General features: G+C 44.4%; 1 protein-coding gene across 1 annotated transcript in view; it reads right to left on the bottom strand.

The window, feature by feature from the left end:
* Positions 1-26,178, bottom strand: part of LOC141173598 (uncharacterized) — a 154,522-nt gene extending 128,344 nt beyond the window's left edge. Inside the window, exons 1-6 of the mRNA XM_073657898.1 lie at positions 26,089-26,178; positions 19,556-19,705; positions 19,247-19,426; positions 19,040-19,163; positions 18,859-18,956; positions 18,572-18,662 (exon numbers count right to left, since the gene is read on the bottom strand). Of these exons, the coding sequence (XP_073513999.1) occupies positions 18,572-18,662; positions 18,859-18,956; positions 19,040-19,163; positions 19,247-19,426; positions 19,556-19,633 (571 nt within the window). The 5' untranslated portion in view covers positions 19,634-19,705; positions 26,089-26,178. The remainder of the gene's footprint in view (positions 1-18,571; positions 18,663-18,858; positions 18,957-19,039; positions 19,164-19,246; positions 19,427-19,555; positions 19,706-26,088) is intronic.
* Positions 26,179-26,567: the final 389 nt, after the last annotated feature.

The raw sequence follows: 26,567 nt of genomic DNA, 5'->3' as shown, positions 1-26,567 counted from the left end.
GCTGTCACACACTAAAAGACGCATTTTTTGTAAAATCTAGTTTTTGCATCGCCATATTTTGAGAGCTATAATTTTTCCAGATTTTGGCAGACAGTCATGTGACGGCTTGTTTTTTGCGGGATGAGTTGACGTGGTTATTGGTGCCATTTTCAGGCATGTGACATTTTTTGATCGCTTTCTATTCCGATTTTTGGGAGGCAGAATAAACAAAAACCAACAATTCAGGAATATTTACATAATAAAAGCAATTTTATAGAAAAAATTATTTTTTAGCATAGCTTTATTCTGAGAGCTATAACTTTTATATTTTTCAGCTGATGGAGCTGTATGGCGGCTTGTTTTTTGCGGGACGAGATGACGTTTTCAGCGGTACCATTTTTATTTATATTTGTCTTTTTGATCGCGTGTTATTCCATTTTTTGTTTGGCGGTATGATGATAAAGCATTGTTTTTTGCTTCGTTTTTTTTTTTTTTTACCGTGTTCACTGAAGGGGTTAACTAGTGGGACAGTTTTATAGGTCAGGTTGTTCCGGACGCGGCGATACCAAATATGTGTACTTTTATTGTTTTTTTTTTATAATAATATTTATTGATGGGTACATTATATTTTTATTTTTGGTGTATTATTTTTTTATTTTTTCTTTTTTCACTTTCTGATAGTTTTTATACTTTTTTACTTTGTCCCACTATGGGACTTTCACTTTTTTTACTCTGATCGCCTGCATGGCACAGGAATGGAGCACCATCCCTGTGCCATGCAGGCTGTCAGCGCTGGACAGGGAGAAGATTGTTTGGAGATGCACTGCACATGTCCAAACAATCTTCCTGCTGTCTGGTGACCCGGATGTTGTCATGACGACATCGGGTCGTCATGGCAACATCCTGGAAGCCACGGCATTCAGCGCTGGAGGCCGGAAGAGGAGGTGAGTATCGGCGATCACCTTCCCTTGCCTCCGCAATGCTGCGATCGGCTGCGATCGACTTCGATAGCAGCATTGCGGGGGTTAATGTGCTGGGAGCGGTGCGTGACCGCTCCCTGCACATAGTACCGGGTGTCAGCTGTGACAATCAGCTGACACCCGGCGGCGATCGCGCCCGCACAGCCTGTGTGCGCGCGCAATCGCCATGACGTACTAATACGGGTCTGGCTCTTAAGTCCCAGGGCACAGATGCGTATTAGTACGTCAAATGTTGTTAAGGGGTTAAAGACTACCATGGAGTTCTAGACTCACATAAGTGAGGCTGGCCGATCTCATCACAATCAAACTATCATACAGAATGAATGTGTAAAAAAGACATAGAATAAAAAAACATGTTACATCCCCAACAACAATGTATGTATGAGGGGAGAGCTCCAACATTAAACCGGAATCGCACTCATTTATGGTGTACAATTGGAGCTACTATGAATCCTGACCAGAAGAGTAGAGAAAGTATTAGTGTCCCCATTTCAAGAGAGATTGTGCAGTAATCTCAATTCCTTAGGATTAAAAACATAATGTAATTTATGACGTGGAGTGAATCCATGAAACCAGGGCTTGAGCCATGCCAACACAAATTCACACTTGGCCCTCACTGGACATTTAATGTTGTCGATCATAAAAGTGAAGTTTGGCCAGAAAAACAGGACCTGGTCGTGCAGGGACCATATGAGAACATTCAGCAGCACAGAAGCGAGAGAAGGTAGATTCATCCAAGAAGATATCAGGGTTCTAGGAAGCCAAAAGCATCATTACCCTCCGCTTTCTCTTACAGACCCATAATAATATTTTTCTTCAAGTGATTTTCTAACTTGTGAGCGCATTCCATGTACGCTGTCATTTGGCTTTGTAGTTTACAGATCTGGGCAGGTATTAGTCAGTATCTTCTGATCCCAGGGGGAGGTGGATCCTCCAGGTTGTAAGTTCTATAGAAAAGGGCTTTCAATACCCATTTGAACAGTTTTTGGTGGTGGAGAATGTTGCGGTCTAGAAACAAAATGGTGATCACATGATTCGGATACGGCCGGACTACATCACTGATGAAGCAGCCACAGCCGGTGACTGAGAGAAATCTGTGACTTCTCTGTATTTAGTGGTTACTAGAGATGAGAGAATGTTTCAATATTCAGTTCGGACTGCGATCTTCGAATTTGCAATATTCGCCGATTTATCTGTCGAATATTCACCCAACATTACCGAACGCCATAAGATTCAATGGGAGGCAAAAAACCTGCATACACAACACCTTCAAACGGGCCAAAAAGCTGCCAAAACACATCAAATTAGGGGTAGACACCTGGAAAGTGCCATCAATTGACCCAGAGCACAAGTACAAGAACTATAATTATTACTATTACAGAAAACTTTATTCCGTGGCGCGTTCCATGTCAAAAGGGATCACTGACTGGTACAAGAGGAAAGAGGACCCTGCCCACGAGGGTGCACGAACAATCTACAAAGTATGGGTGAGGATACAGTAGGTCAATGTACAGCTAGTCGTGCAGCGGTATGCTGGAGCGAGGCTTATCGCAGGTTGTACGCATGTCACAAGAAGTGGGTCTTCAGCTTCCTTTTCAAGGTTTCCATGGCAGGCGACAGTCTGATGTGTTGTGGTACAGCGTTATCACAGAAGGGGAGATGCACGGGATGAATCTGCCAAGAGCCTAAATCACGGTAAGCTTCCAGGAGCTCACAACTGAGAAGATTAACTCCTGCACCGATTAATATGAAGGCGAAAGGCTTCCAATGAGTGCAGGAGTGGGAGGAATCAGACACTGCTGTCTTCTGGCTCCTCTCTGTTACGGTAAACCAGTGACACCTTGCAATCTTCAACACAATGTTCCCAAGGTAGACAGCAGCGGTCATCGGTCTCCTTGACAAGGAGCTAACCCATTTATGATGATAGAGGACAACATCGGCAAATAGTTTGTTTTCCTCCTCAGTAAAAAAGCAGCCATACAGGAGTGTTCACAGTTCAAAAAATTAGAGCCTGACACCACCATTTCCGTGGCCAACAGATTGGAGATGGTGGATTTCCACCTTTTAGCTTTGTCATGTGTGGGAGAAAACAATCTTTTATGTGACCACAACTGTGGGGCTGAGAGCTGGCTGCAGTGCTGAGAGAGGGTGGAGTACGGTGAAACGGGCAAACTGCTGGACTGTGAGTGAGGTGCAGCGGTATATGTTAGGGTGGATTGAGAAATATGTGGTGTGCTCGGTGAAAAAAACAGAGCAGGCATGTCTGCTTCCATTACAGCCGAAGGGCTCACTCAGCCTGACTGGAGAGGGTAGAGAATCAGAGGTTCTGAGGTGGGAGGCCTGCGTGCCAATACTTAGCACGGTAACAGGGGAGGAGGAAGAAGCAGCGGATGCGGTTGATGGGGCAGCTGATGATAATTGAGGTCTGCATTTTATCGCAGTGAGATTGCCAAAGTAGCGCATGTTGATTGCCCATGTGAAAGTTCATGCATGTTGTCAGGAACTCCATAGCGACGACACCGGGGAGATCACGCAATATCTCACCGTGCCGTCACTATGTCACTGATTTCGTCCAGAATTGGAAGCACACAATCCAGACTACTCACTACTTAGATATCGGAAAGCGACCAGTGAGAGTATGGCGTCACACCTCTGGATTCCAAATCATGGAATATGTGTTTACGCCCTCCGTACGGTCACTGTCAGGTTCACAATAGCCCAATTATTAATATTCTCTGCCACCACCGTCCAGATTTGAAATATAATACAGGCGTGGGCGGATGCCTGTGTTTTGGTAGCGTATGGCTTCGGGGGAGGGAACGATTACAGGACAAAAGAAACAGAACTATTAAATTTTATATTTAAATCCAAAAGGGAGGCAGTGTTTAGGAAAAATATATACAAGGATTTTACAAAAGGAGACAATACAATACATAAGCAGTTATATAAAATAAACAGGATTAAATAAGAAACTTACCCTATACAGTTTTCAGGGACGAATTAGCATAGGTGGAGGAGGGGCTCCCCAGTTTGATTTGAGCGTTATCGAACATGACCCGTTGCTTATAGTCATTAAACCCCATGGCAATGCGTGCTCCTCTATTCTCCATGGATTCTCTTATACCTAAGGGGAGATCTGCCCACACGTCCCCTGTGGTGACATCATGTGGGCTCGGGCTCCACCCTTCATGATTTCATTAAAATAACTAACTTCTGTAATAACTTCTGTAATAACTTATCCCTGGTTGCTCGCAGAAGCGTGCAAGCGACGTCATTTTTTCCATTATGATTTTACCCTAATTTAGAGACCACATATCGCGCCGTTGCGGTCTGCTATTCTGGTGCTTTTGCGCTACAGCTCCACAGTTTGACTTATAGCAATGAGAAAATATGCATACGTCCCTTGGCTGATCCTGCCACTAAAAATATAGGTCCCGTTATTATCGGACCTATGGAACTTTAGTTATGCCATATTTCATATCGGCTCCGATCTGACCATAGATTTCCCTTTGAAATTTGGGAAGCAAGCTTTAACAGTTACACGGAAATTTATCGCAAGCCTGCGTCTAATCACCCCCTATGTCAGCCAGGGAGAAAGATGCTCACATTTTAAGTAGGTTGGTGGCACCTCTTGGCTGCCAGGGTTTGTTTAAGGCCTTACTCATGAGTGCATTAGTTGGATTTTTGAGCTGAGATTTACCTGGAGACAGCTCTTGTCTTGTGACAAAGGGGGAATAAGGGAGGGGGGAAAAGGGGCTTGATTCTAAATATCTATGACAGGGGGAGAGAATATTTTCAATATTCCTAAATATTTCCCTGACACATGTAGTAGTCAAATTATTGCAGTTTTTTCCCTGTACTGAGTTTTTTTATCGCAAAGTTTGCAGATAACGAGAGCTGACTCATCCTTTGCGGTCTCAAAAAAGGCCCAGGCTAGGTAATCCTTGCTGCCCCTGAGAGCTGCAGACCCGTCACACTGCCACGATTGTCGTTAAGGATGCAGTGCTTAGGCAGAGCCTGGTAGGCAATGTGAGCGGACGTGTTTCCGTGCTCTCCCGCCGCTGCCTAGTCATATAGGAGATCCGTTGCGGCCACCGCCAGCCTCAGCCGACCGGAAGGTGAGGGAAGTGCTGCGGATCATTAGGAGAGCTGCTGAGACGTACAGAGGTGAGCCGGTATGACCCACCGGAGACAGAAAGACGCGGGCTGGGGAGATGGAAGCAGCTCCCAAGATGGCGCTGAGAAGAAGGAGGAGGCGGCCAAAGCTAACGCAGCCTGCCAGCGCCGCATGAGTGTAGCGGCGAAGTTGGAAAGATATGCCCGCAATGTGGAGGGCACCGTTCAGCAGGAGTCGGATAGAGGGGAGGAGCTGGACGGGGAAGAAATGATGGCGCCATCGACTGAGGGAGAAGAAGGAATGTCCCCAGGGAGTAATTATGCTGATGGGGAAATGATGTCTGCGACAACACAGGAGGAGGGTGATATACAGGAGAACCCCACTATCAAGGATGTACAGTGCCTACAAGTAGTATTCAACCCCCTGCAGATTTAGCTGGTTGACACATGCGGAATTAACTTGGCATTGTGACATTTGTACTGTAGATCAGCCTGGAAGTGGGAAATGCACTGCAGCAAATTTTTTATTATTATTATTTTTTTTTTTTTTTTTTAAAACGTTAAAAGTTAATTCAGAGTGTCATTTATTATTCAACCCCTCAAACCACAAGAATTCTGTTTGGTCCCCCTAAAGTATTAAGAAGTAGTTCAGGCACCAAGAATAATGAGCTTCACATGTGTGGATTAAAGATCTCTTTTGCCAGCCTTTTCTGACTATTTAAGACCCTCCCCAAACTTGTGAACAGCACTCAGACATGGTCAACATGGGAAAGACAAAGGAGCATTCCAAAGGCCATCAGAGACAAGATCGTGGAGGGTCACAAGGCTGGCAAGGGGTACAAAATCCTTTCCAAGGAGTTGGGCCTACCTGTCTCCACTGTTAGGAGCATCATCCGTAAGTGGAAGGCTTATGGAACTACTGTTAGCCTTCCACGGCCTGGACAGCCTTTGAAAGTGTCCTCCCGTGCCGAGGCCAGGCTTGTCCGAAGAGTCAAGGCTAACCCAAGGACAACAAGGAAGGAGTTCCAGGAAGATCTCATGGCAGTGGGGACATTGGTTTCAGTCAATACCATAAGTAACGTACTCCACCGCAATGGTCTCCGTTCCAGACGAGCCCGTAAGGTACCTTTACCATCAAAGCGTCATGTCAACGCTCGTCTACAGTTTGCTCATGATCACTTGGAGGACTCTGAGACAGACTGGTTCAAGGTTCTATGGTCTGATGAGACCAAGATCGAGATCTTTGGTGCCAACCACACACGTGACGTTTGGAGACTGGATGGCACTGCATACGACCCCAAGAATACCATCCCTACAGTCAAGCATGGTGGTGGCAGCATCATGCTGTGGGTCTGTTTCTCAGCCAAGGGGCCTGGCCATCTGGTCCGCATCCATAGGAAGATGGATAGCACGGCCTACCTGGAGATTTTGGCCAAGAACCTCCGCTCCTCCATCAAGGATCTTAAGATGGGTCGTAATTTCATCTTCCAACAAGACAACGACCCAAAGCACACAGCCAAGAAAACCAAGGCCTGGTTCAAGAGGGAAAAAGTCAAGGTGTTGGAGTGGCCTAGTCAGTCTCCTGACCTTAACCCAATTGAAAACTTGTGGAAGGAGCTCAAGAATAAAGTCCACATGAGACACCCAAAGAACCTAGATAACTTGGAGAAGATCTGCATGGAGGAGTGGGCCAAGATAACTCCACAGACCTGTGCCGGCCTGATCAGGTCTTATAAAAGACGATTATTAGCTGCAATTGCAAACAAGGGTTATTCCACAAAATATTAAACATAGGGGTTGTATAATAATTGACCCACACTTTTATGTTTAAAATTTAATAAAATTCAACTGAGCAACATAACTTTTTGGTTTGTAAGATTTATGCTTCTGTTCATAAAACCTACTCTCGTTTGCAGTTTGAAGGCTCTAACTTATTTGCATCTTATCAAACCAGCTAAATCTGCAGGGGGTTGAATACTACTTGTAGGCACTGTATTTGCTGTGGTGTCTTTCTGTAAACAGGCACTAACTACATTAACACAGCAAGTCCTGGGTGTACAATCTGAAGTAGCCACTATCAAAAAAGATATGCAAAAGGTTAATACCAGGACTGGTGAGGTGGAAACCAGTGTGGGAGAAACAGAGGACCGGGTTAATAAACTCATAAAGTCTTTAAAACAGTTTAAACAAATTTCTGAAATTATGGCCAAAAATGCTGATTTGGAGAACAGCTCCAGAAGAAACAATATTAGGATAGAAGGACTTCCGGAAAAGTCTGAGGGAAGAGATCCCACTGATTTTATTGAAAAATGGCTGATAGAGAAGATTGGAGCGGACTCTCTCACTAAATTTTACGCGGTGGAGCGTGCACACAGAGTACCAATGCAGCCTCAACCCCCGGGCAAAGGACCGCGTGTTATGATTGGAAAGTAACTTCGCTATAGGGACAGAGATATCATTATTCGCAAAGCAAGGGAATGTGAAGAGATCACAATAAATGGCCAACGAATTGGCATATATCCTGACTATTCGGAAGCTGTCCAGAAGCAGCGAATGCAATTTGGACGAGTAAAGAGACGCCTAAGAGAACTGGGCGCAACGTACTCAATATTGTTCCCGGCCAAACTGCGAGTGGTTGCTATGGATAAAGTTTTCTTTTTTCTAAAGCCAGAGGTGGCCGCAGAATGGATTGATATTAATGTTAAATCTTTACAAGCTAAAGAGTGAGAGATTACCAAGGCACTTAAAATATTCCTTAAGGAAACGGTCGGCTGAGGACACTTGTTAAATGGACTTTTTATTGCTTCGTAGTGACTATATGGCAGTTGCAACTGCTTGCTCGGACAGAGGACACCTGTATTTTTCGCCCCTTACCTTCTTTTTCTATCTTGGTCCCTTTTTTGTTGGTTCGGGACTAATTTGTTTCTTATTATTGGTATAATGTATTATGAAACCTTTTCTTTTTTAGAAAGGGAAAAGTGGTTTTAAGAAGAAAGGAGTCGTTGCGGAGCATACGGACTTCAAATTTGAGCCCTTGATAGAGGGCAGGGAAGTGGCGAAGAATAATAATTATAATAATAATATTTGATACCAAAGATATACTGTACTAATGTGAAAATGTTGAGACAAATTATAGAAAGTACTGTAAGGCACAGTGGGAGGGGGGATAACCTGAAAGAAGAGGTTTATTTGGGATTTGTTGTTGTTCTAAAAAGAGGTTAGGGGGGAATTCTCTAGTTGGAAGACTGGTCCAGGAATGGAGAACCCACAGCTCCTAGAGAGCATACAAGGAGGGGAGAAGGTGAGGGTAAGGGGGGGAGAGGGGAGGGGGAAGGAGGGAAGGGGGGAGGGCACCGACAGTAGAGGAGAGAAATGATAAAGATAAAAGAAATACCGCTAACTACTTATTATGGGCAGTTTTAGAGTTATAAGTTGGAATGTTAGGGGTTTGTCGGAGAAAAACAAAAGGGCGACAATATTTAAATGCAGGATCCGGGGGCCTCGGTAATATGCCTTCTAGAAACCCATTTACAAAAGGAAACTACTCAGATTATAAACAGAAGATGGATACAGAAGGCTTATCATTCCACTTTCTCTAATTATGCCAGAGGAGTTTCCATTCTAATTAATAGATCCACACCTTTTGAAGAAATTGACGTATATATTGATCCAGAGGGGCAGGGGGTGGCAGTTAAGGGAAGTTTTTTCGGACGCCCGATGTGTATAGTGGCACTTTACATCCCCCCCCTCCCCCTTACTCTAGCACTAAAATCAGATTGATGCGAGAGTATGCGGAAAGAGGAAGAGTATTACAGCTTTTGATGATGGGAGACTTTAATAATGTAATGGACACTTTCTGGAATAGGAGTAAGAGGCAAATCGGGTATACAGGAAAGTACCAATACAGTTTTTGGTTATTTCATAAAAGAAATTGGATTGATTGATGCATGGAGGGTCAGGAATACAGGGAAAAGGTGCTACTCATGTCACTCCACGTCATATGGTACGTTATCACGTATAGATTTAGCATTGGCGGATGAATTAGCAGACTCCATGATTATGGAGGTACAATATCTCCCTAGAGTAATCTCAGACCATAGTCCAGTTATGGCAACCATTGGGTATGGGCCCCAAAGAGGAATAGTTAGGGAAGGGTGGAAAATGCATCCCGTCTGGTTACAACATCTTAATGTTCAGAAGAAAGAAGAATTGGAAGAATTTTTTATTCATAATGACGGTAGTACAAATAAATTAATAAGAGTGGGATGCGGTGAAGGCCTTTCTTAGAGGGCTCTTATTTAGAGATATCTGTAGGCGTATATCACAAACTAAAAAAGAAGAAATAGAAAGTCTGGAAGCATTGGGAAGGGCGGAGGAAGAAGCCATAAATAATAATACTCCTGATGCACAGTGTGGCCTTAGGAATGTGCAAGATAAGATAAATAAGATTTTAATAGACAAAATGGCAAAAATTCAGGCATTCCGAAGGGCCAGCTTTTATGCTCAAGGGGAGAAGGCTGGACATTTATTATCAGTTATAGCATCGGCACAAAGGAATAATTCATTTATCCATGAAATGGTTGACGATAAGGGGAGGAGTGTCTCTGAACTGGAGGGGATATTGAAAATCTTTAGAGACTTCTATAAAAAACTTTATTCCTCGGAAGGGATAGTGACATTTGAGGAGATAGATAATTTTGTTGATTTAGTGTCGCTCCCTAAACTAAACAATGAGTGCAGAGAGAGGTTGGACTCCCCCATTACTATGGAGGAGATGGAGATTGCTCTGCATGGCATGGCTAATGAGAAGGCACCGGGTATGGATGGGCTACCGTCAGAAGTATATAAACAATTTGCTGAACTTCTGTTGCCTAAATTATTCAAAGTATTTGAAGAAGCTAGTGAGGGGGGATTGCTGCCAGCTTCTATGAGGGAGGCGGTAATTGTGGTGATTCCTAAGGAGGGGAAGGACCCTAGAATACCTGAATCATATAGACCAATCTCGTTACTGACAGCTGATGTTAAAATACTGGCCAAAGTCCTGGCTAATAGGCTGACTGGGATAATTTCCTCACTAATACATCCGGATCAGTCGGGATTCATGCCCAATAGATCTACTGCGGTTAATATAAGAAGATTGTACCTTAATCTTCAATTACAGTCTGATAACCCAGGTCATAGAGTAATCGTCTCACTGGATGCCCAAACGGCGTTTGATAGTGTACAATGGGAATATCTGTGGAGTCATGCAAAAATTTGGTTTTGAACTGAGATTTATTGAGTGGGTTCAATTGTTGTATTCCCAACCTACTGCCAGGATAAGAATTAATGGAGCGATTTCCCCTTCGTTTCATTAGAATAGGGGAACTAGACAGGTGTGTCTACTGTTGTCGCTCCTCTTTGCCATGGCAATTGAACCTTTGGCCGCAGTCATCAGGGAAACGAAGTAGGTCCAAGGGTTTAAATATGGAATAATAGAGGAAAAAATTGCTCTGTATGCAGACGATCTCTTATTATTTTTGGTTGATCCAGCTGAATCATTGAGTCGTGCCATGCAGATAATTGAGAGGTTTGGGGCGATATCGGGGCTGAAGATTAATTGGTCCAAATCAGTCTTGTTTAAAGTGGGTCGAGAGGTGGAATTGACAAATAGAGAAAATGAAGCTGATAACTTGCAGTGTAAAAAAGTATTTAAATACTTGGGAATACAAATATCTCTACTGGTATCAGATTATCTTAATATCAATTTGTCGCCATTGCTTCAAAAATTTAAAACTAAAATAGATATATGGAGTAAACTACATATAACGGTGGTGGGGAGAATAAACCTTTTTAAAATGATCTTGATGCCAAAGTTGTTATATATCTTACACAACACTCCTATGTGGATACCTAAAAAAAGATTTAAGTCCTTAAATATGATGATTAGAGCTCTGGTATGGGGGAAGAAGCAGGCAAGAATAAAGCTAGAAATTCTCCAAAGGCCCAAGGAGGAGGGTGGACTGGCGCTGCCAAATCCGGAAATATATTTTCTGGCGGCACAGAGTCAACATTTTAGAGGGTGGTCATGCACCGGATCTGGCGGATCTATTAAAAGAATATTGGAGTATTCCATTGGGGAAAGACAGATACTTGATGGCCTGGAGGGAGGAGACATGAATAGGTTGGGGAAAAATGCCTACAATAGATCTCATACAAAAAACCTGGAACATAGTAAAGAAAGTAAGGGGAGTGAAGGGACTAACTAAATTTACTCCTATATGGAATAATAATAACGTCCCAGAGATACATTGGTATCATAAGAGAATGGGCAGGTAGAGGAATTAATTATATCTATCAAATAATGGAGGGGGAAAGTCTTAAACCCTTCTCACAGTTACAGAGGGAATTCTTGTTGCCAAATACAGAATGGTATCACTATGGGCAGATTAATCATGCAATTAAATCCCAAAGAACCAAACAACGAATGGTAGTGGAAGTGTGTCACCCCAGGCCTGGATGCCACAAACATTAAAGGCTGTGTCTGAGAGCAGGAGGGAGGTTTCCTGGTCAGGGACCATTAGCATGCAGCACCTCCTGTCCCAGGCCAGTAGGGGGAGCAGGCTGTCCCTATAAAAACTGGAACTGCGGGCAGGGTTAGAGAGACCAGGACCCACTTCTGAAGCATCCAGAAGGGTTCCTAGAAGAGAGGGACAGGTCAGCCGCAGCTGAGGAGTCCAGGAGGCAGAGGAGGAACAGCAAGCCAGGGACAGAGGCGACGAGAGCCGGTCCTGGCTGAGAGAGAACTACACAACCGGACACTGGGGTCCGAGGCTGTCAGGGTTGCAAGCCCGGCAGCAGATAACCAACCCACAAGGGATTTCAGGTCCCTTGGCCTAAGAAGCCTGGAGGCTCCGCCACACAGAGGGACCGGTACAGCACAGAGAAGCAACAGGTACCTAAGGCCCGAGTCGCAAGCCATACAGGCGTAGTACACGGCCAGCGCAGGGACGTGGGCTATCACACCACGAAAAGGGGGATAGTCAGCAAGGGCAGAGAGAGAACGGTAGGCCTACCCACTCACCCTGACCAGTGGGGCTCGCCCGAATGCTCCCAGACACCCAGGCCCATTCCTACCCTGTACTCATGTTGGGTCATTAGTACTAACTACAATAAAGACCCTGGACTGTTTGAAGCAGACTCTGAACCCTTATTATTGCGGCCTGCACCATCACCCCCAGTATCCTATTACACTGCCCTGAGGCTACACTCTTCCCGTGGGGAGTTATCCTATCCCTGTGCTGCATACCAACATCAGCCTCAGCGGTCTGCCTAGCAGCGGTGGTCATCCCTGACCGCAATCCACGGGTGGCGTAGTAGGACATTCAAAACCCTACAAATAGACTGCCACAGCATTTGGTCTGACCACCCTGAGCCACGGGATCGGGTTGCCACTACTACCCCCCAACATTGCACTGAAGCCCGGTTCCGGGTGCCCCACGGCCCAGGGGGCGAGTCAGAAGCAGATCTATTACTAGAGTATATGTGTCAGGAGGGAGGTACAAGGGGGGGTAATCTCGGGCACGTGTAGAGACTTGATGCATACTTTTCTCCTGGAGTTTCCACTGAGATCTAAAAGTAAATGGGAAGAGGAAGTGGGACTCATAAGAGAAGATATTTGGGAAAACATACTGGAGTATATACCTAAGCTTTCTATGAGCGAACCTGCAAGACTGTCACATATTTATGTAATCCACAGAGTCTATAGATCTCCGTTAATTATGCACAAAATGGGGCTGAGGGTCAATTCAGAATGCCCAAGATGTGGAAACGGGGAGGCAGGCATATTTCACATGATGTGGGAATGCCCTAGACTATTAAGGTTTTGGTCTGGGGTGCTTGCTGCGATTGAAGGGGCGTATAGATGCGGTGTCCCTGGGGACCCTATTACATGATTGTTGGGCTATGTAGAAGAAATATTAGCTGATAAAAATATTAAAATAGCCATTGCTAGGTTACTCCCCTCCGGGGAAGAATATTTTAAACAAGTAGAATATATTATACAGATGGAAAGAGGTATATATGAAAACAGAGGAAAACAGAATATATTTGAAAAGATATGGGAACCTTGGATACAATATAAGGGAATTTGAGAGTACTGAGTTTAAATATGTACTATACAGTATAAACTAACATTTATGTAGTGCACCTCTGGTTTTCTACCATAATTGGTTAATAGGAGGTTTTTTTTTGTCTATGTTTCTTAAGACACAACATAGGGGAGGGGAATGCTGTTGGAATGGGTGGGGGGGATTGTAGGGATGTTTGTATAGCTTATGTATTCTTTCACAATTTAATGTTTTGAGAAATATTGTATGATCAAAATATGTTTAATAAAAATTTTTGATTTAAAAAAAAAAAAAAAGGATGCAGTGCTTCTCGTGCTTGCATCACTCCGTGCCTGTGCCATACGACACAAAGTAACCTCCTCGTATTCCTCCTCCTCAGATGAGCTACTCAGCTGCGTGCCTCTTGGTTCATACCAAGTTGGATGTACAACCTCATCATCATCATCATCCAATTTGTTATCTCATTCCTCGCCATCAGAGTCACCCTCCTCCTCTTCTATCCCTGACGGCACAGTCCATTCGAGGGTCAGGAAGCTGCTCGGACCCAACCTTTTTTTGTTCCCCCTATATGGAAAACAATATCTGCCCCAAAGAATTTTAAGTTGAGATGTAGTCTGCTTTATGTACCCATTTTGAGTTTATCTCGTCTGTGTACCCCTGTGTGGAGAAGAATATCTGCCCCAAACAATTTTAAGCTGAGATGTAGTCTGCTTTATATACCAATTTTGAATTTAACAGGTCTTTGTACCCCTGTGTAAAGAAGAGTATCTGCCCCAAACAATTTTAAGTGGAGATGTAGCCTGCTTTATATACCACGGTAGAAAAATTTTTTTTCTATTTTATCATGTGTTCTCCTGTGAGAACAGTATCTACACCAAACAATTAATTTAAATTGAGTATAAGTATTATAATAGGGACAGACACCTCTTCCACTACAGCCAACCCAGCAGATGGAAACACAATCAGGAGTGTTCACATTTAAAAAAATTAGGGCCAACACCATTATTTCCGTGGCCAACAGATTGGAGATGGTGGAGTTCAACCTCAACTTGTCATGTGTAGGATGAAACAATCTTTTACATGACCATAAATGAGGGACCGAGGGCTGGCTGCAGTGCTGAGAGAGGGTGGAGTATGGTAAACTGGAGAACCTGCTGGTCCGTGAGTGTGCTGCAGGGGGACATGTTACGGTGGATTGAGAAAGATGTGGTGTGCTAGGTAAAACAAACACAGCAGGCATGTCCGCTTCTGTTACAGCTGACGGGTTGTCACTCAGCCTGACTGGAGCGGGTAGAGAAACAGAGGTTCTGCGGTGGGAGACCTGCGTGACAATACTTGGCACGGTAACAGAACAGGAGGAAGAAGCAGCGGATGCGGTTGAAGGGGCAGCTGATGGTTGTTGACGTCCACTGCTCTGCATTTTATCACAGTGAGATTGCCAGAGTAACGCATGTTGATTGCGCAAGTGAAGGTTCATGCATGTAGTAACCAAATAATTGCAGTTTTTCCCTCTACTGAGTTTTGTATCGCAAACTTTGCAGATAACGTGAACTGGCTCATCCTTTGCGGTCTCAAAAAAGGCCTAGTCTAGGCAACCCTTGCCGCCCCTGTGAGCTGCCGAACCACGACCGCTGCTGGTCACTGCGACAGTTAAGTACACAGTGCGTTTTTGGTGCGCTTTTTCAGCACAGAAATGGGCCGATAAAGCATTGCATACCTTATCCCATGACTTCCTATCAGGGCTGTGGAGTTGGTAAGCCAAACCTCTGACTCCGACTCCTCAATTTCCATGACACCGACTCAAACTCCGACTCCCTCATACATGGCTCATATTTAAGTGATAAATTTACTGTAGCACAGATTCATCTCAGCTAAAAGTCTACTCTAGACCCTTAGATCAGGAATAGGACATTTCATAACTTTCCTAAATTTTTATGAAAAAAATTATCCCCACAAACTGCATTGAACTACTGTACCCAATTTATTATACATTTTAGGAGTTGTAGTCAGTCCATTTTATACCGACTGCGATTCCGACACCAAAATGGACACCGATTCTGACTCCACAGCCCTGCTTCCTATGACATTTTGCAAGTTCTGTGCACATAATCAGGAATTTTCCTGAGCGGATTTCATGTGCGGAAAAAAACACCGCATGTCCATTCTTTGTGCGTTTCCGCATGCATTTTTGCCTATACAATGCATTGGAAAAAACTCATGGCAAATCCACAGGCAATAACGCACAAAAAATGGACATGCTGCCTTTTTTTCCGCACAACAAAGTGGCAGCAATTTCACTACAGTAGAAATTGTACAATTAGGAAAGACACCTCTTCCCCTTCAGCCAATTCAGTAAATGGAGACCCAATCAGGAGTGTTCACATTTGAAAACCTTTGGGCCTAAAATCACCAAAGTGGCATCAATTTCCTTACAGCAGAAATAGTATAATTAGGACCGACACTTCTTCCCCTCCAGCCAACCCAGTAGATGGAGACCCAGTAAGGAGTGTTCTTATTTGAAAACATTTGGGCCTAAAACCACCAAAGTGGCATCAATTTCACTAGAGTATAATGGGGACCGACACCTCTTCCACTACAGCCAACCCAATGGATTGAGCAACCAAATCTGTATTCTCCACATTTCAAAAAATTAGGGCCTAAAACCTGTAGCAGCAGCAAGAGCAGGCACAGAAGCCATATCACAGACTGCAATTCCGCAAAATCAATGCAGCACACTAAAAACTACAACATCGCCTACTCTGTACAGTCTGCAATTGGGGTGCAAAAGTCCTTTGAGATCCATGACTTGTTCATCTTGATGAAAGTTAGGCGCTCAACACTTTTATGGGACAGCCGGGTGCGCATAGCCGTCAGGACACCACCAGCAGCGCTGAACACACGTTCTGAGAGAACGCGGGCTGCCGGGCATGATAAAACCTCCAAGGTAAAAGGGTCAAAATCCTCCCTGATGGTATTCATATTGAGCTCTAGATACTCCTCCACCATGCTCTTCAGTCGTTCTCCACGTGTCAGACTTGTACTCTGTTGCGCTGGTGCACGAGCTAAAAGAATGTGTGAAAGGACTCACAGAAATTGCTTCTGCCACTTACTCTGCTGCTGCTAATGTTTTGACGTTGACGAACTGACGTGCTGGAGGTTGAAAGACTACAGCTGCGATGCACAATATGTGCCTCACTCCTATCTTGGGAAAAAGCTCTATTAAGGTTGCTTAAAAGCCTGTTTCGATACTCCAACATTAGTGGGTCCCTTTCCAGGGTGGGAAGCATCTGGCAAAATTGACTCTTATAAAGTGGATCTAGCAGAGAGGCAACCCAGTAGTCAGCATTATTTTGAATCCTAACTATACGGGGATCATGTTGCAGATAGTGCAGCAAGAAGGCACTCATATGTCGAGCTCTATTGTGGTGCAAAGCCAGGCTCTATTATTGGCTGTGTGACACTGATGCATGTTTCCTCCGTCCCCTCTTGCCAACCACGTTCAACAGAGAGGGGATGATTATCCTCTTCATCTTCTGACTGTTGCTCGCCCATCACCTCTTCCTCCTCCATTTGTTCCTTGGCTCTTGCACCTTCACTAACACAGTATGTCTGGTATCACCAAACCCCCTCGATCGCAGGAAGCCACCGTCACTTGGCATCCTCCTGTGTGACGACAGTCTGGAACTTTGAGACACTCTTATTCCTTCGGCATCCTCCTCTTCTTCTGGGACAACCACTTTGTGCGGCATGCTATTCAAAGTCGTCTCCAGCAGAAGCTGATGACGGCATCGTCAGCGCTAACTGATTTAGTAGCCATTTCAAAATTGTGCAGAAGGGTGCAGAGGTCCTTAATTTGTTCCCACTCCGTAAACGTGATATGCCCCACATCTATGCTGCGTTGTCCCAGGCTATATGACATGACATTCTGCGCCAGGGCTCGGTGCTGCTGCCACAGTCGCTGCAACATGTGCAGAGTGGAATTCCACAGCATCGGCACATCGCAGATCAACCTGTTAACTGGCATGGAGAAAGACCTCTGTATCGATGCAAGTCAATGACATGAGGGCTGCGAATGGCGAAAGTGAGCACACAGCTTCCGTACTTTCTGAAGCAGGTCATCTAGGACGGGATAGTGGCGGAGAAATCGCTGTACCACCAGGTTGAGGACGTGAGCCATGCAAGGCAAGTGTGTGAGCTTGCCTCGGCATAGGGCCGCCAACAGGTTCGCACCGTTACCGCACATGGCCTTCCCTGGCTCCAGGTTCAGTGAAGACAGCCATTGCTCAAACTGAGCCTGGAGAGCTGTTCACAACTCTTCAGCTGTATGATTGCGATCTCCAAGGCATATTAATTTGAAGACTGCCTGATAGCAGTGAGCCTTGGCGGTGCAGTACGGAGGTGGTGTAGATTCACTCTGCACTGTTGGAACGCATGTCTCGTTAAGGAAGAGGTTGAGTGCACAGGTGGAGGCCCTAGAGGAGGTGGAGGACACAGAAGCAGTGGCGGAGGTGGGAAATACAGAGGTTCGTTCTGCAAGCCTTGGGGATTCAAAGATTTATGGAGCAGCCCCTTCCCCGCCAGCCTCCACAGCCACTAGAGTCACCTAGTGCCCAGTCAGTGAGATGTAATGCCCATGCTTACTCGTCCAGGTGTCTGTGGTGAAATGCACCCTAGCAGGCATAGGAACGGATGATGTTGTCTGCAACATGCTGGTATAGCGCAGGCACAGCTTTCTTAGAGAAGTAATGGCGACTGGGCAACTGGTACTGGGGGACTGAGGCGGTCATCAGCTTTCAGAAACAATCTGTAAGGGTGAGTGAACAGGTGCACAGCACAGGACTTATCTACACGATCTGACTTTCACATAAGCGCTCATCTATCTAGCTAATATCTGTCAGTACACAGATGCACACATAGCGGCGTCTATCACCGGCAGTAACATGGATCTAATGGCGCTGAGGGAACACAGCCACTTTTCATATACAGAGGAGCCAATTTCAGAAACCCTTGTGTCTGGACACTGTGGATGTTTCCTGCACTCTGATTGGCTAGCCACACTTTCCTGACTTAAAGTTACCACCTACAGGAAAAAAAAAAGCGCGCCGCTGATCTGACCTGTTCTGAGCTGTCACCAGCCCCCCCCCACTCATCTACCACGTCCCCCCTCCCAGCATACACAAATACTAAGCTAGCAAAACTGTTAGCGCTGTAGTTGCCCTGCAATCACGTTCCCGTGCAAATTCGCCAAATGTTGCCGATTTTTCCACAATTTAAGAAATTTTGCTTGACTTTCCGATCATGAATATGAATGTGCCACATTCGTGTCGAACTTAAGTTTGGAGATCGGATTTCGAACATATTTGCTTATTACTAGTGGTTACTACTCACCTGGGTAGTCATATGTAGGAATCTCCTCTTTACACCGCTCATCACCCCTCACATATGTCTCTGTAGTATTAATATGGGTTACATCTTCACCCTGAAATAAATATTATAAAAGTCACAAACAGATGGAGAAGTCACATCTATGATCAGCTCTAATCCTGTCATCTCCACCATTCTCATTACACAAGTATAAAACATAATACTGGTGGATAAATCACCACCGAACACAAGACCTTCACAGCCACCTACACATCATAGGGGAGATCTCATGACACCTTGTCTCCATCTACCTGATGATCCTGAGGAACATTGGGATCTTCTTGTTTACAGTGCTGTGGAAGATGAGGATGGGGACATGTCTCTGGTGTTGTCCTCTTACTGGATAGATCTGAATGAAACACATACAGGGACTGAATTCATTCTTTACATACAGATAATTATAGGCTGTGTGTATTTAGTCCTGTCTATTACCTGGAGATGTGAGGGGCTGGGGAACCTCCATCATGACGTCCTTGTACAGATCTTTGTGTCCTTCTAAATACTCCCACTCCTCCATGGAGAAATAGACAGCAACATCCTGACACCTTATAGGAATCTGACACATACAATGATACCGTCATCCCCCCGATCCCTTCATAACATTACCCTATAATGTCCCAGCATTCCCAGCAGTGTCACCTCTCCAGTCAGCAGCTCAATCATCTTGTAGGTGAGTTCTAGGATCTTCTGGTCATTGATGTCCTCATGTATAATGGGGTGAGGGGTAGGCCCTGTGATTGGGCTCAGAGGTCTCTCCCTTCCCTCAGACACAGGGTCCTGACAGCGCTCACTAGAGGTCTTCTTCACTACTGTGTAATCCTGGTTATGGAGAGACACATTAATAAATCTCACTACAGACATTTCCAGAGTCCTCACCTCTCCAGTTCTGTCCATCTGTTATTCCCATAGATAAGAATGATGCAATGTGACGTCATCAGAATCTCTCACCTCTCCAGTGAGCCGGAAGAGGATCTCTAGGGTGAGGTGCATTATCTTCTCCGCCATCTTGTCTCTGTCCATATCCATCCTTGATGGGTAACTCAGGAAAATTTTCTTACATAGAAGATCTTCACTGAGAGGATCCGATATTGTAGAGACCTGAATGAGAAGATGATGAGCCGATGTAACATCATAAAGAATTCTGTGTGATAATACAATTACTGGAGACAATGAGGAGATATATTATTTTACAGTATTTAGTTTTCTTCTTTACATCTAGTAATAAAACCTATATATTTTAGGCCACATACAACAGGCAGTTTCTTCCTTGGAGTCTGCAGCTGAACATGTTTCTCATAGACTCATCTTCCATAACACTAATTCTCATCTCATTTACCAACACTGGAATCAGCATTAGCAATACTGCAGGAGATATTCATTACACGTGACAAGAGAAATAACTATTTCATGATGAGGACGAAATCTTCATCTTCTACTACGGCTCTGGAAACATATTTGGCCAGAGTCTGTCACTGACTATATCACCTCCGGCCGTCTATATGAATGTTTCCCATCTTCCCCGGGCTCTACCATGTTAGATCTCATGTCTGATTCACACACAGAAATTTGAGGCTTTTATAAAAAAAACACCGAGGGCAGAAATTATTTGACACCAAAGTCTCCATGTACAGAGTTTTATGGGGTTTATTTCTGGCCTTAAACTTTCCTATATTACAAGAAAAACACCAGAAAAAAGCAGATATTAAAATGTTTCAAAAGAAAATTGGCACCAATAATTCTTGTAAAAAGAAAAAACATGCAAAAATCAGAAGATACATTGTTATTTTTTAACAAGTTAATAATAATCTTTTATTTTTATATAGCGCTAACATATTCCGCAGCGCTTTACATACATTATCGTCACTGTCCCCATCGGGGCTCACAATCTAGATTCCCTATCAGTATGTCTTTGGAGTGTGGGAGGAAACAGGAGAACCCGGAGGAAACCCACGCAAACACAGGGAGAACATACAAACTCCTTGCAGATGTTGTCCTTTGTGGGATTTGAACCCAGGACCCCAGTGCTGCAAGGCTGCTAACCACTGAATCGTAGCAAATCCGTATGAATAATATCTATACATGCAGATTTGCTGCGTTTTAATTTAAAACAATAGGCGTAAAATCGCGCCTTGGCTGGTACCTGGGTGGGGAGAAGAGGCTGCTACTCCTCTCATCCGACCGCTGCTCTGGCTGATAACAGCGAAAGCAGCGTGGATGGTAGAAGCAGCAGCCTCCTTCTACCAGCCCGCGTGCCAGCGGCAGTGTTAAAAAAGTAAAAATAAACCTTCATACTCACCTCTCCGGCGGTCCCCGGTGTCCTCCTGGGCGATGCTGTCCCATCGGCAGCTCGCTGTACACTATGTGAACTCCATTCACAGGGAAATGAGCAGCAATGGGTAGAGTATAAAATCCAAAAATGTAATCCAGAATGGGGCTGTATTCATACAAAACAGGCATAGGAAATTTGCTCATTGAGCAATGTACACTCGATGTACACTGTTCATGTATCTCGGTAATGAGTTGTCCCGACCATAGCGTATATCACCCAAATTCTTCCCGACCCTCATTCTAAATTTCCTCTTGGCCTTGCCTACATAATCTAGGGGGCAGATGCATGTGACCATATATAAAAGTCCTGAGGTTTTAGGATATATTGAGGCTTTTTCCCTCTGGAAAAAGGTTTTACCCGAGGAGGAACTAGAGAAAGATTTACATGGTCTCATCCAGTTACATGTATAACATTCTCCATGCCTAAAGAAACCACAAATTTTTTTACCTAGCCAAGTCCCCTTGGGTGCAGGTTTTTTATAGAAACCGGGTAAGAAACAAGTACAGTGGGGAAAAAAGTATTTAATCAGCCACCAATTGTGCAAGTTCTCCCACTTAAAAAGATGATAGAGGCTTGTAATTGACTTCATAGGTAGACCTCATCTATGAGAGACAAAATGAGAAGACAAATCCTGAAAATCACATTGTCTGATTTGGAAAGAATTTTTTTTTACATTTTGGTGGAAGATACAGTATTTGGTCAATTACAAAAGTTCATCTCAATACTTTGTTATATATCCTTTGATGGCAATGACAGAAGTCAAACGTTTTCTGCAAGTCTTCAAAAGGTTGGCACACACTGTTGCTGGTATGTTGGCCCATTCCTCCATGCAGATCTCCTCTAGAGCAGTGATGTTTTGGGGCTGTCGCTGGGCAACACGGACTTTCAACTCCCTCCCAAGGTTTTCTATAGAGTTTAGAACTTGAGACTGGCTAGTCCACTCCAGGACCTTGAAATGCTTCTTACGAAGCCACTCCTTCGTTGCCCTGGTGGTGTGCTTGGGATCATTGTCATGCTGAAAGACCCAGCCACGTTTCATCTCCAATGCCCTTGCTGATGGAAGGAAGTTTGCACTCAAAATCTCATGATACATGGCGCCATTCATTCTTTCATATACACTGATCAGTCGTCCTGGTCCCTTGGCAGAGAAACATCCCCAAAGCATGATGTTGCCACCCTCATGCTTCACAGTAGGTATGGTGTTCTTAGAATGCAACTCAGCATTCATTCTCCTCCAAACACGCCGAGTTGTGTTTCTACCAAACAGTTCTACTTTGGTTTCATCTGACCATATCACGTTCTCCCAACACTCTTCTGGATCATCCAAATGCTCTCTAGCAAACGCTCTCTAGAAAACTTCAGACGGGCCTGGACATGTAATGGCTTAAGCAGAGGGACACGTCTGGCACTGCAGGATCTGAGTCCCTGGCGGCATAGTGTGTTACTGATGGTAGCCTGTGTAACATTGGTCCCAGCTCTCTGCAGGTCATTCACTAGGTCCCCCCATCTGGTTCTGGGATTTTTGCTCACCATTCTTGAGATAATTTTGACCCCACGTGGTGAGATCTTCTGTGAAGCCCCAGATCGAGGGAGATTATCAGTGGTCTTGTATGTCTTCCATTTTCTAATTATTGCTCAGCTGATTTCTTCACACCAAGCTGCTTGCCTATTGCAGATTCAGTCTTCCCAGCCTGGTGCAGGGCTACAATGTTGTTTCTGGTGTCCATTGACAGCTCTTTGGTCTACACCATAGTGGAGTTTGGAGTGTGACTATTTGAGGTTGCGGACTTGATAACAAGTTCAAACAGGTGCCAGTACTACAGGTAATGAGTGGAGGACAGAGGAGCCTCTTAAAGAAGACGTTACAGGTCTGTGAGAGCCAGAAATCTTGCTTGTTTGTAATTGACCAAATACATACTGTATTTTCCACCAAAATTTGAAAAAAAAATTCTTTCCAAATCAGACAATGTTATTTTCAGGATTTGTTTTCTCATTTTGTCTCTTATAGTTGAGGTCTACCTATGATGTCAATTACAGGCCTCTCTCATCTTTTTAAGTGAGAGAACTTGCACAATTGGTGGCTGACTAAATACTTTTTTCCCCACTGTACACTGTGTGCAGAATTATTAGGCAAATGAGTATTTTGATCACATGATACTTTTTATACATGTTGTCCTACTCCAAGCTGCATAGGCTTGAGAGCCAACTCCCAATTAAGTAAATCTGGTGATGTGCATCTCTGTAATGAGGAGGGGTGTTGACTAATGACATCAAAACCCTATATAAGGTGTGCTAATTATTAAGCAACTTCCTTTCCTTTGGCAAAATGGGTCAGAAGAGAGATTTGACTGACTCTGAAAAGTCCAAAATTGTGAGATGTCTTGCAGAGGGATGCAGCAGTCTTGAAATTTCTAAACTTTTGAAGCGTGATCACCGAACAATCAAGCGTTTCATGGCAAATAGCCAATAGGGTCGCAAGAAGCGTGTTGGCCAAAAAAGGCGCAAAATAACTGCCCATGAATTGAGGAAAATCAAGCGTGAAGCTGCCAAGATGCCATTCGCCACCAGTTTTACCATATTTCATAGCTGCAACGTTACTGGAGTATCAAAAAGCACAAGGTGTGCGCTACTTAGGGACATGGCCAAGGTAAGGAAGGCTGAAAAACGACCACCTTTGAACAAGAAACATAAGATAAAACGTCAAGAATGGGCCAAGAAATATCTTAAGACTGATTTTTCAAAGGTTTTATGGAGTGATGAAATGAGAGTGACTCTTGATGGACCAGATGGATGGGCCAGAGGCTGGATCAGTAAAGGGCAGAGAGCTCCACTCCGACTCAAACGCCAGCAAGGTGGAGGTGGGGTACTGGTATGGGCTGGTATCATCAAAGATGAACTTGTGGGACCTTTTCGGGTTGAGGATGGAGTGAAGCTCAACTCCCAGACCTACTGCCAGTTTCTAGAAGACTACTTCTTCAAGCAGTGATGCAGGAAAAAGTCGGTATCGTTCAAGAAAAACATGATTTTCATGCAGGACAATGCTCCATCACATGCATCCAACTACTCCACAGCGTGGCTGGCCAGTAAAGGTCTAAAAGAAGAAATAATGACATGGTGCCCTTGTTCACCTGATCTGAACGCCATAGAGAACCTGTGGTCCATCATAAAATGTGAGATCTACAGGGAGAGAAAACAGTACACCTCTCGGAACAGTGTCTGGGAGGCTGTGGTGGCTGCTGCACGCAATGTTGATCGAAAACAGATCAAGCAACTGACAGAATCTATGGATGGAAGGCTGTTGGGTGTCATCATAAAGAAAGGTGGCTATATTGATCAGTAATTTTTTTGTTTTGGTTTTTGCATGTCAGAAATGTTTATTTCTAAATTTTGTGCACGGATATTGGTTTACCTTGTGAAAATAAACAAGTGAGATGGGATTATATTTGGTTTTTATTAAGTTGCCTAATAATTCGGCACAGTAATAGTTACCTGCACAAACAGATATCCTCCTAAGATAGCCAAATCTAAAAAAAAACCACTCCAACTTCCAAAAATATTAAGCTTGGATAGTTATGAGTCTTTTGGGTTGATTGAGAACATAGTTGTACATCAATAATAAAAATAATCCTCTAAAATACAACTTGCCTAATAATTCTGCACACAGTGTATATACCATTTTTTTCTGAGGATATGAAAGATATGGTCACTCTGATTGTCTTAAGTTCCTATTTCTCGTGTTATCCCATCTTTTTCTTGATCTCTTGCTTAGGTTTGGAGGAGTGTCTGTCTCTCCCATTCCTATGCAAAGGATAGTGCGGAATCAAAAATATACTGTGGATACCTTTTTCCCTGAATCTGGTGTTCATGTCTATTGCCTGTATATTAAAATCTTTGACATTAGAACAATTACTTGTCAACCATAAAAATTGGCCCTTTGGTTTTCCTTTTTAGGGGGATGGGGTGGTGGCTATCCCACTTCAATAGGCTATTAGTGCTTGTAGGTTTATGGTAGAAGACTGTCCCTAGGCTCTCATCCCATTAATTCCTGATTAGTACATCCAGGAAAGTCAATTGGCTATAATTAAACTCCGATGTAAATCTAAGGCCCACTCTATTCATGTGGAGTTCACTAACAAATTCATAAATATTAAGATTTGAGAGTCCTCAGTGGTTGATACCTTTTAATGGCTAACTGAAAAAATGGTAAGTTGCAATCTTTCGAGACTACGCAGCCTCATATAACACAAAATTTGAGGAGTCACATATTTAAACACAACAAGACACAGAAATAATGCAATAGATGAGACAGGTACCGTAAAGCAGAGCTATTACTGTGGGAGAAAGATAAACAGTTCTGGCTGTAAATATTGTATTAGTTAATAGATAAGGACTGTGAAAATGTTATTGTCCGGTTAATCACCGGTACTGTGGGAACATTGTAATGTGTGGGGGCATTACACTGCGTGGGGGCATCATACATACTGTATAAGGGGCATAATGGGGGAATTACACTGTGTGGGGGCATCATACATACTGCATAAAGGGCATAATGTGGGCATTACACTGTGGGGGCATCATACATACATACTGCATAAGGGGCATAATGGGGGCATTACACTGTGTGGCAGCATCATACAAACTGCATAAGGGGCAAAATGGGGGCATTACACTGTGTGGGGGCATCATACATCCTGCATAAGGGGCATAATGGGGACATTACACTGTGTGGGGCATCATACATACTGCATAAGCTGCATCATACATCCTGCATAAGGGGCATAATGGGGGAATTACACTGTGGGGGCATCATACATACTGCATAAGGGGCATAATGGGGGCATTACACTGTGTGGGGGCATCATACATCCTGCATAAGGGGCATAATGGGGGCATTACACTGTGTGGGGCATCATACATCCTGCATAAGGGGTATAATGGGGGCATTACACTGTGGGGCAGTAAAGGGGTCCTGTACTATGAGAACAATAGGTTTCCTCCCTTCCTGTCTCCATAGTTGGGTCGTATGTATCTATTACAGGAAACAGAACAAAAACCTTATGATTCTTATAAAGGGGCAACACAAGACCCCAAAAGAGTCTCCGTGCTGAAGGGGTTATTGCCCCCTGCGCCCAGTAATGGGGTCTCCACATACCTCCACCTGCAGAGCCGCCACCACATATATGGTTGCTCTGTGCGCACAGGAGCTGTGATGAGGTCACAGGAGGGGAGGAGTTAGGGGTCACATGATCAGGGGCCTCAGTGGATGCAGGACTCTGCTGTGCTGGTTGTCATGGTGCTGGATTAGCTGAAGTTTAATGTGTGGGGTCAGGAGGGGTTTATAGTGTGGATGTAGCAGAGCCGCGTGTGTACGAGGTGTACGGAGCAGAGCCGTGTGTACGAGGTGTACGGAGCGGAGCCGTGTGTGTACGAGGCGTACGGAGCAGAGCCGTGTGTGTACGAGGCGTACGGAGCGGAGCCGCGTGTGTACGAGGCGTACGGAGCGGAGCCGCGTGTGTACGAGGCGTACGGAGCGGAGCCGCGTGTGTACGAGGCGTACGGAGCGGAGCCGCGTGTGTACGAGGTGTACGGAGCAGAGCCGCGTGTGTACGAGGTGTACGGAGCAGAGCCGCG

This window comes from Phyllobates terribilis, unplaced genomic scaffold (genome assembly GCF_046119375.1).
Source record: "Phyllobates terribilis strain yellow unplaced genomic scaffold, ASM4611937v1 Scaffold_13__5_contigs__length_258822181, whole genome shotgun sequence".
Taxonomy (NCBI): Eukaryota; Metazoa; Chordata; class Amphibia; order Anura; family Dendrobatidae; genus Phyllobates; species Phyllobates terribilis.
This window is presented reverse-complemented; position numbering and strand designations above follow the sequence as displayed.